The sequence below is a fragment of the Ammospiza nelsoni genome, chromosome 1 (genome assembly GCF_027579445.1).
Source record: "Ammospiza nelsoni isolate bAmmNel1 chromosome 1, bAmmNel1.pri, whole genome shotgun sequence".
NCBI classification, from domain to species: domain Eukaryota; kingdom Metazoa; phylum Chordata; class Aves; order Passeriformes; family Passerellidae; genus Ammospiza; species Ammospiza nelsoni.
Genome location: NC_080633.1, coordinates 125,668,032 through 125,681,742, shown reverse-complemented (window position 1 = coordinate 125,681,742; position 13,711 = coordinate 125,668,032). Strand labels below are relative to the sequence as shown.

At 42.0% G+C, this 13,711-nt stretch overlaps 1 protein-coding gene across 2 annotated transcripts; it reads left to right on the top strand.

Moving 5' to 3' along the window:
• The first annotated feature begins 4,311 nt into the window (after nucleotides 1–4,311).
• LOC132076448 (myelin P2 protein-like) lies at nucleotides 4,312–8,252 on the top strand. 2 transcript variants are annotated; one of them, XM_059477529.1, is made up of 5 exons: nucleotides 4,312–4,458; nucleotides 6,005–6,177; nucleotides 6,436–6,537; nucleotides 7,226–7,283; nucleotides 8,121–8,205. In XM_059477529.1, exons 1-4 carry the CDS (start codon nucleotides 4,386–4,388, stop codon nucleotides 7,253–7,255), a joined length of 378 nt encoding a protein of 125 aa, XP_059333512.1. In that variant the 5' UTR covers nucleotides 4,312–4,385; the 3' UTR covers nucleotides 7,256–7,283; nucleotides 8,121–8,205. The 2 variants fall into 2 exon arrangements, with proteins under 2 accessions (XP_059333512.1, XP_059333507.1); XM_059477524.1 differs by lacking the exon at nucleotides 7,226–7,283 and having other exon boundaries at nucleotides 8,121–8,252.
• The last annotated feature ends 5,459 nt before the right edge of the window (nucleotides 8,253–13,711 follow it).

The following is a 13,711-nucleotide window of genomic DNA, read 5'->3' as shown; positions in this document are numbered from 1 at the left end:
ATTCTGATCATTGACCTATCAGTTGTTTTTGTCATTTTCTTTTAACTATTTATTTCCATTGGAAAGAGCTGGAAGGACTTCTGTGTCCTGGCCAGTCAAGCCCTGTGTGTGCAGTGCAGCCTGGACTGGTTCCCCCAGCCCAGTTGTCCCAGTCTGGTTTTGTAGAATGCTCCAGCTAAGGGACAAGAAGCTCTTTGTGCCCTCCAATGTAGCTACAGGGAAAAGGGAGGCTGCTGGCCCCATGTTCAGGATGGATCCTTCAGCTTCATAGAGTCAATGCTAAAACATCCTTGGTGTCCTCACAGCAAGTCCCTCTTTGACCTCTGTTCTCCCCTTCTATTTCTATTTTCTTCATTGCTCCCCTGAGAATCTATTTAGACTTTTTGGGCCTTGGATTTGCCTAGATCATATTTCCTTTAAATAAATTCACATGTTTACTTTCTGTATTTCTTTAAATGGTATCTTTAATTTATCTCTGAATTCTTAGTTCTCTATTTTTATCAAGTTTTAGCTTTATCTCTTGTGCTTCTTCACAATCTCCAATTTCTATGTTTTAAATCCTGTTTTACATGAACTATAAGCAAAACAAGGGAATCAAGGCTCTCCCTTATCATATGTACTCACAATCCTTGATGCTTTTTTCTGCTTTAAACTCCAAGGAAATATTGGTTTCCACAACTATTTCTACTAAGATATAATTCCCTGCTCTTGTTCTTTCTAAACTGCAAGTCCTTTAAATGAAAGTACTGTTTCTCCTTGGTGACAAAGAGATAGATGGTAGCAATGTCAACATTGTTTGAGACTGCTTAAGACTGGGGTTTTGTCTGAATAAATAATTCTCTGTTACTTTTGTTCTTAAGGGTACTGGTACTGCAGCATAGCTGTTCTATTCTGACTGATTTGCTCTTCTTGAATTTCTTTGGGCCTAATTTTACAACATCCCAATCATCTTTTATTCCCAAAGGCACCAGCCTTGTCTTGTTAAAGTGTCTTTATGTGGATAAGACAATTAAATAAAAGAACAAGGAATGCCTGAGGAGCAACGGTAGCATATTTTCATATCGTTTCTTGAGCAATAATGGATACTTTCATTTAGAAGTAGTTTTCTCATTTTCAGAGATGGGATAAAAGACTTAGCTATTCTTTATACAAAATGTGATATTATTCATCTCTGATTTAGAGGAGTTTTGTGTGGACAACACCTTCAAAGACTGACATTTATTTACTTATTACAGATACAGCACCTGCTTCCTATTGTGGGGGAGAAAGAGTTCTTTGCTGTGATTATATTTTTAATCACTCCAGACTTTTGCTCCCCACACTGAGCTGTCATTAGACCTGTGCAGCAAGGGAAGCTCTTTCCAGCTTCCCCTGCTGATGTTATTATTGAAGGGTTTAAAAACATTTGGCATATATCACCAAAATATGTGACTGAAGACCTTCTTATTTCCCACGACCACCATGTAAACCACAGACTACAACAATTTCACTCCTCAGACTCTATTATTTACCTGTTCCAGTTTGTTCCCCTTCTTCCTTATGACAGCCTTCAATCAGGACCTAGACCTCACCTTCCTTGGCACACCACCATTTCCATCTCATTCTTTCAACTCTAAACACAAGAAACTTGGTCCCACAACCTATAATCCCAGTATCTCTGCCCTTAAAATGTAGATCTGAACAGTCTTCATAGGTTGCCATAACCCAGAAATTACAGTCATACAAAAAAGACGAACAGATAGCTATTGTTCACCCAAGTTGGAAAGAAGCCTCTAATCTTTGCATGTACCAAGCAATAATTTCTCCAGGAAGATGGTTTAGGAAGAGGAAGGACAGAATTACATCTGATGTGGTCTTGCACTAAATAGTTGAGATGTCTTTAGTTATAAAGCTTTAAATTCCGGCCTGTCACATACACATGTGGTTTATGATTTCTTTGTGTCTGCTTTTTACTAACCGTTAGACAATAGTTCTAAATGTGGATTAAAAAAAAAAAAAACCAAACCAAAACAAAATAAAACAAAAATCCACTTTTAAATGCTGAAAGCTCTAATCTTTCAATCTTTCAATTTTAGCATGGCAGAAAATATTCTGGTGGTCCTGGTGTACACCAAGCTGAATATGAGCCAGGAACTGCATTGGCAGCAAAGGGTGAGTGATGTCCTGGGCTGCATTAGGAGTGTGAGGTTGAAGGAGATTTTCCTTCCCTTCTATTCTGCACTCAGCAGGCCACAGCTGGAATGCTGAGTCCAGATCAGGGCTCCCTGGTACAAACAGTACACGGACCCAAGGAGATTGTGGCATTTCTTCATGGAAGCAGGGAAACCTGAGGAAATCTGACAATAGTAGGACACATTTGAATGCAATGTGTTATATGATTCTGCTGGCTTAAATCTTCCCTTTACTTTATGACAGATTAACTACCCATGTGCAGAAAGAAAAAAGGAAACAGAGTATGTCCCCCTGTCAAGACAGCAAAGCTTCTTGCCTCTCATGACGTGACTTTAAACTAAGAATAAGAACTTTAATGACTCAACCTCTTTTCGTGCTGTCCACCTGTCAGGCACGAGAGCTGCTCTCCACTAATGCACTGCTCTTCTGAATATGCCAGGTTTTAAAAGGGAGCCAGCAAATATTGTCTGCTTCTTCTTCTTCTTCTTGTGATCCTGTCTGGGATACGTGCAGGGAAGAACCCACAGCTTGGGATCATTTCTCTGATGCAAAGGGAGAAAACAGAACAGTAAAACTCAGTTCTGCGTTTAAATGATAAAAAATACAGACCTTTTCCAGGATGGACCATGAAAGTAAGAAAAACACCCAACAAACCACTTTGCACATCATCTTCTTGACCGTTCCTTCGCACAATCCACATGGCTTTGATTTATCTGACTAGCTCAGAGGTGACAATAGTGCTCACACTCTACAGCCTCCTGACGAGGGGAAGTGGAGGGGAAGGTGCTGATCTCTTCTCCCTGCTATCCAGGGATAGGATGTATGGGAATGGTTCAAAGCTGTCTCAAGGGAGGTTCAGATCTGTCATTAGGAAGCACTTCTTTAGTGAGAGACTGGTCATACACTGAAACAGGCTTCCTAGAGAGGTGGTCAAACCCCAGGCCTGTCAGTGTTTAAGAGGCATTTCGACAATGGCTTAACAACATGCTGTAACTTTTGGTCAGCCCTGGCTTGGTCAGGCAGTAGGATGAGATGGTTGTTATAGATTTCTGTTCTCTATGGTGACTGCAGGACAATAGTATTGGGAGGACAGTGGGAGCTGGGTTTTGTAGGGAGGCAGTGCTCCTGTACTTGTCTCTGTGCTGCTGACACCCCCCTGCAGTGTGCCCTGACTTCTCTGCAGGTGCAGTGGTAACATCCTATCCCATCCCCATCCCCATCCCATCCCCATCCCCATCCACATCCCCATCCCATCCCCATCCCATCCCCACCCATCCCCACCCATCCCATCCCCATCCCCATCCCCATCCCCATCCCCATCCCCATCCCCATCCCCATCCCCATCCCCATCCCCATCCCCATCTCCATGCCATCCCCATCCCATCCCCATCCCCATCCACATCCCCATCCCCATCCCCATCCCATCCCCATCCCCATCCCCATCCTCATCCCCATCCCCATCCCATCCCCACCCATCCCCACCCATCCCATCCCCATCCCCATCCCCATCCCCATCCCCATCCCCATCCCCATCCCCATCCCCATCCCCACCCATCCCATCCCCATCCCATCCCCATCCCCATCTCCATCCCCATCCCATCCCATCCCCATCCCATCCCCATCCCCATCCCCATCCCCATCCCATCCCATCCCCATCCCCATCCCATCCCATCCCATCCCATCCCATCCCCATCCCCATCCCATCCCCATCCCATCCCCATCCCCATCCCATCCCCATCCCCATCCCCATCCCCATCCCATCCCATCCCCATCCCCATCCCATCCCATCCCATCCCATCCCCATCCCCATCCCCATCCCATCCCCATCCCCATCCCCATCCCATCCCCATCCCCATCCCATCCCCATCCCATCCCCATCCCATCCCCATCCCCATCCCATCCCCTCCCATCCCCATCCCCATCCCCATCCCATCCCCATCCCAGGCACTCCCCATGTCCTGGTGTGCCCAGTGAAGGAGCCAAGGCAGCGTCACCCAGAGCCCTGCTGCTGTCACGGCTGCCCTGGACAAGGTGCACATTGTCTCGCCCTGGCACTGCCTCTCCTATTGGCCAACCCCCACTGCCACGGGCACGGGACCTCTTTAAAGGGAGACCACTAAACCTCCCTGGGGCACACAACCTCTGACTGCCACCAAGAGCTGCTGTGGCCACTGCCTCTCTCTGCAGGAGCAGCGCCTCACAAAGCCTGAACGATGTGTAACCGATTTGTGGGAACCTGGAAACTCATCTCCAGTGAAAACTTTGATGACTATATGAAAGAATTGGGTGAGAAATGTTCTGGGTTTGTTTGTTTGTTTTTGTTTTCCTTTTTGTTAGTAAGTTTTTTCTTAGTACGTTAGTTAGTTAGTAAGTTTGGGAAGGCTCTGCTCATGGATGCTACCTTCTTTCTTGCCAAAAAAAAGCCCTTAATTACTCTTCTAACATAATTTAATGTCTTTTCTTTAGCGTCCGAATTGAAAAAGGTAGGTGATGAATTACTATTATAAATTTACTTCTGCCTAACTGATATTAATCAATTTAATAAGTTCTTCTGTCATGAGAGTAATCTATGGGGATACAGATTTTTTTGGTTTCCTCTTGATTGCACTATTAAACTTGTGACTTATGATAATTCACAATATATAATGGAGCTGATGTCTCATGACACTGTAGTTTCAGACATCTAAATACTGTGAATGAATCTATCTGTTACTGAAGAATGGCAGGAACGTAACAAATTAAGCATTGTTTTTCATTTTAATGCTGGCTTCATTCCTGTGTGCCAAGTGCATAGACAGTCAGCTACTGCATTGCTTTTGCTGTATAAATGATTCACTGATTCCCTTTATTTGAAATGTTAGACTGAATAACAAAAGAATTGCAGTTAATTAATTAGCCAGGGCAAATGTGGGAGGGAAGTCCAGCTGCAGATATTTTTCTGAACCTCTGAACAGAATTGCTTAGTATGGAATAATTATTGCAAATAGTTTTATACTTTGTAGATAACTTTATACCCTTTTTTACAGATCTTTTAATTTCAGCATGGCATAGCATTAACTGCAGCTATCCCTTTTCTGCCCTTATGAAGCAGTGATACATCACCAGTGGCTTCATTCCTACTTGCCCCAAACCTCCCAGCCTGTAGACAATGAACTGGACTGGAGAGGATTAGGCAATACAAAAGGTTTTTCACATGGGTTTTTCCTGGAAGCTCTTTGCAGCTCTCAGCCCTTATACCTCCATGTTTTTTATATTTCATACTTGTACTTTTCACCGAGGTTTAGATGCAAGGATCCTTAAAGGATGTTAATAACAACTTAAGAATTACCCAGTCTTCAGTATATTTTAATGAATAAGCACCAGCATATTGGCAATTCAGTGCCCAGTTTCTTCCTTGCAGCTATTAACAAAGGTACAAATTTTCAGATTTGTCAAGGATTTTTTTTAAAGGATTTTTACAATTTTTTTTTGAGAACCAGACTCTTCCTATTAATTTTCCTACTTATTCTGTCTATATTAAATTGATGCAGATTTGTAACCAACCATGTTTCTTCTTAGCTAATTGTGCACAGCTCTATAATTGTGTATATCTTTATGTCTTGCTGAAGGTGCGCTCTTACCAGCTGGAGCTGCCTCAGTCCCTGAACACTGAGATTTCCATTCCTACCTCTGTCTCAGTAGTGTCTCATCTAAAGAATGAGTGTTTCATCTAAATCAGGCATTGAAGTATTCAAGAAGAAACTTTTCCTTATTCTTCCACTGAAGAATAATGAGAGGATACTGAGTTTCTCGCTTCTAGAATGCAATGATTTTTTTTGTTTCTGATTTCCAGGAGTGGGCTTAGCTGCCCGGAAACTAGGCGGCCTGGCAAGGCCTGATGTGATCATCAGTATGAAAGGGGACATAGTGACCATCAGAACTGAAAGCACCTTCAAAAACACAGCCATCTCGTTCAAACTGGGCCAGCAGTTTGATGAAACAACAGCAGATGACCGGAAAGTCAAGGTAAGGGGGCTGATGATCTCTGAGTGGTCTGAACATCTCATAGAACACCAGGGGAAATTTTACCTACTCTCTTAATTCACCTTGAGTTTTCCAAACTACTGAAGTAAAGCACTGAAAGAAGACACAGTATAGTTCTGAATATAATGTTACTGAGCATACATACATGAGAGTGCATAGTTTGCTGAACGCAAGGTGAATTGCTACTCTAAACTGCAAAGCTCAGTCTGCAGTCTGAAACTCCTCTCTTGGAATTTGCAGAGTGTTGTAACCTTGGAGAAAGGGTCATTGGTGCAAGTGCAGAAGTGGAATGGCAAAGAGACCACGATAAAGAGAAGACTTGTTGACGGGAAGATGGTGGTGGTAAGTTCATGTTCCTTGTACGCTGCTAAAGGTCAGAAGGATACAGCCTTCAGCACGTTTCTGTCTAAACAGACTATCAATTTTGGCTTACTCTTTGAATGATGAAACAAATTAAAGGACAGAAAAATTGAACCAAGCTTAGGAAACAGCTGGAAAGAAATAAATGTTGTTGCATACAGCAACTTGTCTTTAAAGTCACTACATTGGCAGAGCTGCCATAAGTTGACAGCATACTTACCACTCTCAACATTATTGTTCTTAAAAGGAATAAGGTTTAAAAATAACAGAAACCTGTGAAATGGAAACAAAAGTTTACAAGCAGGGTACTGCTGTCCCTGAAACAGCTCGTTCCTTTTCACTACTTTGGCCAAGCCAGAGAGATAAAACTCCTAGCTGTAATGGTCACTATTAAAATTAAGATTTCACTTTGTTCATTAAAGTTTTTTAATATTGGAGTCAAACTAATTTTAGCAACTTTTTTGAAGTCAGTAGCATTACACTTTTTCATGTTAGCTTGTTCTGACTGTCTTTTGTTGTAAGTTCTCATACATAGAATCATAGGATGGTTTGGGTTGAAAGGAACCTTAGAGCTCATCTAGTTCCAACCCACTGTCACGAACAAGGACAGCAGCTTTGACTAGACAAGGTTATCCAAAGTCCCATCCAGTCTGATCTTGAATATTTCCAGGGATGGGGCATCCACAACTTCTCTGGGTAACCTGTTCCTGTGCCTCACTACCCTCACGGTAAAGAATTTCTTCCTAGTATCTAATCCAAACCTCCCCTCTCTCAGTTTAAAGCCATTCCCCCTTGTCCTGCCTTTGCACAGCCCTGTAAAAAGTCCATCTCCAGCTCTCCTGAAACCTCCCTTCATGTAGGAAGGTTGATTTGTTTTTGCATCTCCACATGGTTGCATTTCTGTGTAAGATTTTCTAATTATTAGACCCTCTTCATGAAGCAGAGAGGTAAAAGTGCCTCCTCTGTCAGCGTCCTGCTGCCTGCCCCTTGCCTCAGAGAGGGCTGTGGAGGATTTCTCCTCCTTTGCAGACCAAGGAAGTATTTTTTTAACATCCTGTTGCCTTTGTCGCATGCATCCTGTGACTGTGAGTCAACAGCAGCCACTGATGGCTGAGGGTGAGAGGGGTGAGAGGGTCAAGAGAAATATTTTGTGACTCAGAGGAGCAAAGATTTTTTGGGCCTGTAGCCTGACCTTTGAGATACCCAGGCTACTTCTGCTTCTGCACAAATAAAACATTACTACTTTGAAAATTTGAAAGTGTTGGTGGGCCATGACATAAAAACTAGGTGAGGCTAACATTTCTGACAAGCTAGCAATAATACCAAGGAAAGTAAATTTGTTTGTGGAAGCTGAGCCTAATTTTGCAATCTTTTTGTCATTAAATGCCACTTAATGAAGTTTAAAGTTGTTAAAATAGAAACAGCTCTATTTGCAATGTAAAAATAGCTTTGCTGTTTGCTCTAAAAACATGACATCTGGATTTTCACTGACTTCAGAGGTTACGGCAGCAGACACAACTGCTGTCAGCAAAATGTTTATATTAATATTTTCCTTCATGCCTTAGGAATATGCCATGAAAGGGGTTGTCTGCACCAGAGTTTATGAAAGAGTGTGAAGAAGTTCCCTCTCTGCACCGGACCAGAATTGGCTCTAAAACCTCAGCTTAGTTCAGTGACCAAAGCCTCATGCACTGTGCTTCTTTATTTTATTTTATTTCCTTTTATCAGGAAAATGACTACACCATAATTTGGTATTTCAGAGCCATAGTGTAACTAATCCAAAATGTTGTGGTGATCCAATAAAAGCTTCTCAACACAGAAAATAGTGTTTGGCTCCACATGAATGATTGGTGTTTACTTCTTGACTGGTGCTATCTTTTCTGTTGATGGTGTCTGTACAAAAGGTCAGACTATTTCTGAGTAAAACAGTGAAGCACAAGTAATCCGTATCTGAGAGAGGGCTAACACTGCTTCTTTGGTTTGTGTAAAAAAAATCCCCTGAACTCAATATTCTTTTCCCACAAAAGATTTTATTGCTAAATATCTCCTACAGGGAAAATTATCTTTACCACCAGAATTTTTGACATTCAGGATGATGTGTCATTGTAGCCTTATAGTCTTAGCACATCATTGTTTCATACTAACCTCAAGAAGCTTATATTTCTTTTAGTACCAGGATTTATATGCTGGCATTTATTTGGAAGAAAACAGATACTGGAGGGAAAAAAAAATTGGAATGTATTTCATATTTGTCTGCCAAAAGAGCAGATAAACCCGTGAAACAAAGTGTAGAGCAGGTGTGAATGAACTCTAGAAGCCTTAAGGCCAGAGGACTTCATTTATAAAGTGCTCAGCAATCAAGCCTACTTCCAGAACAGTATTTAAATGTATGCTCAACATTAACCACACAGAGGAGTTGCATTGGGTAGTTTGCTGTCAAGCCTAACTGAGTAGCTACTATTCATTCCTTCCACTTCCCTTACTCTACTTTTATTTAAGGAAAAAACCAGAAAAAGCAAACCTAAACTTCTGGAGAGCTATTTAACCAAAAAGCACTGTGGCAGGTTATTAATACTTGCCTCGACTGGCCGGTGGTCAGTATCGCTGCCACATTCACGCTAAACACATTTCATCCAGTGTCACTGCCTCTGTGCCGTCACACACAGCTCCCACCTCCTCTGTGGGGTTAAAGCAACTGTGAGAGGCTCATGTGTTTATCTTGGCTCATTAAGAGCAGCAGAGCTGATATGAACCTTTGCCTACTGGTTTTACAGGCAAGAGCACAAGTGCTCAAGGTTAAGACAGATCCTGAACATCAGAATCCAAACTTGTTTAGCCAAGCAGAGAGTGAGGAGATGGATATCATATGCAAATGAAAGATATAAAGGTCACCTTTCTTCTCTACCCACCACTGGAAAAGCCAGAATCTGGGCCCAGGTTTGGGTACATTTTTATGTAGATGCAGTCTAACTGCAGGCAGCTGCCAGAGGGCAAACAGGATGAATCCTAGAAAATACAAGCAGTGAGAGAAAGCTGTGGGGTTTATGGACAGCAGTTTTAAGGAAAAATTTATCCTGGTCTCTGCGTTTGATAAAGGGACAAATGCCCTATCTTAAACCTTACAATTAAAACTCACCCCTATGAGTGTCAGAGTTTCTGTGACTCCAGTCCTCAGTGACTGTAACAAGGAATGGAGGCAGAATGATGCTTCATGTATCACTTTTTGCAAACAGAATGTGATCACGTATTTTGAGCGAAGATATTTTACCAGGCTTCCATAAGAACAGCCATACAGTGTGAACTCTCATTATACATGGGCCTCCAGATTATTCTCCTAGTGTCTTAATAGAGAGCCAGAGACATTTCTTACAGATCAGAATCTGCCTGAAATGGACCAGTGAATCTGGATTTCTGCTCTGCAGTTTCTTCATTCCCGTGCCTTGCAGTCTAACACGGTCCCAGTGTGTTAGAGCTGCTGGAGCTGCTCACCCAGCCTGGCTCTTGGAAGCTGGAACCTCTCCAGAGCCTTTTAAGCAGAGTTCACCTCCCAGCCCTGAGCCACAGGCAAGGGAGAAAATACTGCTGCAAACAAGCTCTGTATTTCTTGGCTTTTCCTGATGCAACCTGTAAATTCTTCTTAAGTTAAATGCAAGATCTCCTCTCCAACAGGTATTAGTTTTCAGCTTTATATTTGCTTAGGAAAAGGAAATAAATGTTTCCTTCAGTACAAACTACAGTTTTTCTGGATCTGGAAACAGTAACAGAATAAAAACAAAGGACTTCTCATCTACTCTTCATTTATTTATTTACTGTCATCTCTGTTTCTGTGACATAATCCATCTCTCTCTTCCTCTTCTAAAGAAAATTTTAGTTGCATTTATTTTTCCAGAGATTTGGAATTAAAATAATGATAGCTAAATTCCTACCTAAATACAGATATGCTGTTTAGGAGCCTACTGTTTGGCACTTTCACTCTATACAAAGGTCACACAAAAATGTCATGAGAGCTGGAGACTTTCCAGAACAGGATAAGTGCAGCAGCACTGATAGTGTTGAAGGCTAAAACAATAGGGCAGGTGGTACAAATCAGCATAGAAACTGAGCACTTTGGGCTACTGCTGTCTGTAAAGCAATCTTTGGGGTCTCCAGGAGAATTTAGGGGAAATATGAACTTTTTAATCTCAAGAAAAATTAGTTTTTCTTCTTTCTTAAACTTTTTATACAGGCCAGATACTTCTGGAATGAACATCTAGTCTGAGGTACAATGTGACTTTAAATGTACTTTCACATTGACAAACAATCCATTTGCTATTTTCCTAGCTTGCATATGGGCCTAGCCTAGAAATATTGGCAGGGTGATGCTGTGCATAAATAGCATTATTTAAAGCTATCAGCTTCATCAGGTACCCACTCCAGGCAGTGAAGTCCTGGCTCAGTTGAAAACACCACACTCAGATTCCTCTCCCACTGGTCACTCTTTGTGTAAGTTTGTTAAGGCTCTGTCTCACCACTGTTTCGCCTGCATCTCCTGAGGTGGTGGAAATTGCCTGCATGGGGTACTCATCCTCCAGTTGCTGCAGGTCTGGCAGCATTCCCTGCCACTGCCCTCTCTGACATCTGCTGGGGAAGGAGAAGAAAGCTGTCACAGCAAGAGCCCCTCTCAGCCCCTGTGCTCCCATGGGGAGCACTGAAATCAAATGAAAGACACATCTGGACTCCATGTACCAAAGCTGTTTCCTTGGACTGAGCAAAATGTGGCAATTTGTGATAGAAAACATCTCCCGGTGATATATAGCTAAACCTGGAATACTGGACCCTGCATCCCAGTCTTTTCCACATGGAGTGGTGCAGAGAATGTAGGCTCTCCTGCAGCTTTCAACTTCTCTTGTCCATCTCTTTGAAGTTCATTTTGGGAGCAACTGTATTCCTGTAAAGTGAATTCACACACATCCTGGTGCTTAATGTACAGACCTGCTGTTTTTTCACACAGAAACCTTGTCACCTGCTGGGACAGTGTGACTGGACAGTGAGTGTGTGGCTGGGCAGCCCTAGAAACAGCAAAGATTTGGGGAGGGGAATGGGGCTGTGCTATTAAAGCAATGTGCTGCATAAGAAGTCCTCGCTGCTTACAGCATTTTTTCCAAGAAGCAACTGTGTTATGCTGCTAAACACTGTGCTCTTTATAAATTGCTCAACTGTGCCTTTTAAGACATTGCTACCTTGCCTAATTTTCATTTTGGATTAAAGATGTTCTGTTGCTTTCAGGAATACAAAGGAGTGAAAGGTTAGTGCTGAAGGGATAATCACTCAGAAACAAATAGGCTGATACCATGAAAAAATTGCCTTCAGAAATCCTGGAATTTAGATGTAATCAAGGTCTTTGTTAGGGAGGCAATTAGAGCATATCCTCGCCCTTTCAATGAAAAATGTTGCAGTTGGATATTGGCCATCTGCTGCAGATGAGAAACACAAGAAAATGTTATTTGGACTAAAGGGCACCACAACATTGGGAATAATATTGTGCCTGAGACGCTACGGAGAGGGAAAGCTGTGTTAGACAGCATTCATGCAGGATTTTCAAAGGAAAGTTTGCTTTTTTTTACCTTTCAAGAAGAAAATCAATGTTTAAACATACTTTCCTCAGATGTTATGAAAAATTTTAAAACTAAAATTAGAAGAAATGCAATCATTCAGGGATTAGGAAGGGTGGGGTGAACGCATTACAACTGGATTTGTGACTGTGATTTCTTCCAGTTTCTCAGTGAAGAATTAATAAAAATATTTAAAAATCTTTTTTATATTTGCTATAATGTGATCACCATTATTAATCATACTATTTGTGAGAAGATAAGGGAAGAAGAAAAGGGTTTTCTATTTAATTCAAACTAAACATGCTCCGTGTCACACTCCCTTGGGGATAAGACTTCCTACTAGAGGTACCTGTGCCAGCAATGGGCTCAAAACCACTGCAAGGATCCATCTTGTCTTTCAAGCTCATAGATGTGGTGTCACAGCTAATGCTGCATCAGGAGACACTTACAGAGGAGCTGTGGGACATGCCTGCTTCAAGCTTGACAGAACTTAGGGTTGCTTTGCTTCGGAAATCTGTAAACATAATTACGGGAAAGGGGAGGTATGTAATGTGTCTAGCTATGTATAGTACTCATACATGCCAAAAACAGTCTCATTCATCTCAGATCCTAGTATGAATTTCCCAAGCTAAAAAATCTTTAAGTTTTACTTGGAAACTCTGCACATTTGATATGAAAAAATCTGCAGGACAGTGAAGGTAGGGCCTTCACTCTTCTTGTATAATCTCCTAGCAGAGGTTTGTAGCTTTCCATGGCATTGTGTCACCTTCTTGTATCTTGTACCATACTGCATTCAGAGTTTTATAGCCTACTGAGTCCTACAGATCTGTAGGGGTAAATGCATTGTAATTCCTTTACAAATCTCTTCTCCATATGAACAGTAGGAAAAGAAAAGACTACAAAGCAATTTGAGACTGTAAGACGCAACATTCAAGGCCCCTAATTACTCGGTCAACACAAATGTTTTAATTTCATTTAATAAGAGATAGAGCAGTTAGATTATGAAAGGTTAGGTGCATAAATGTCTGTGCTTTCCAGATAGGAACTGAGCCCTCTGGCCAGGAGTAAGGAACCAAGGTTAAGACTCTCCCTGGTGCTTCCAGTTTATCCTGGCTCTGACTCCAGTTGGACAGAGAGCATGTTGTGAAATACAGGCACAATCACTATGGTCTAAGTTAATGACTTCAGAAAAGTAGTGTTGAAGAAGAAAATATTTTTAAAGCATGAGCACCTATTTGGATAAGGCATTTCAAACCTATCTCATTTTCCTCTCACACGGTGACAAGTCCTGTGGATGGAAGAACAGTAGTAGTCACCTCTGCTGACTTCTGAAATGTTGTAACGATATGACCAAAGCCATCAGCCTACAAGAAGGTCTACAAGAACATTGGAGAGGGACTTTTTGCAAGGGCATGTAGTGAGAGGACAAAGGGACATGGCCTTAAAATAAGAGGACAGGTTTAGATGGAACCTAAGGAAATTCTTTACTGTGGGGGTGGTGAGGCACTGGGACAGGTTGCCCAGAGAAGCTGTGGATGCCCCATCCCTGGAAGCATTCAAGGCCA

What these genes read in the sequence shown, in the direction of transcription:
- LOC132076448 (XM_059477524.1), top strand. Translation starts at nt 4,386, where the DNA reads ATGTGTAACCGATTTGTGGGAACCTGGAAACTCATCTCCAGTGAAAAC. An exon ending in CAGATGACCGGAAAGTCAAG is followed by an intron (nt 6,178 to 6,435) that starts GTAAGGGGGCTG and finishes TGGAATTTGCAG; the next exon opens with AGTGTTGTAACCTTGGAGAA. An exon ending in TTGACGGGAAGATGGTGGTG is followed by an intron (nt 6,538 to 8,120) that starts GTAAGTTCATGT and finishes TTCATGCCTTAG; the next exon opens with GAATATGCCATGAAAGGGGT.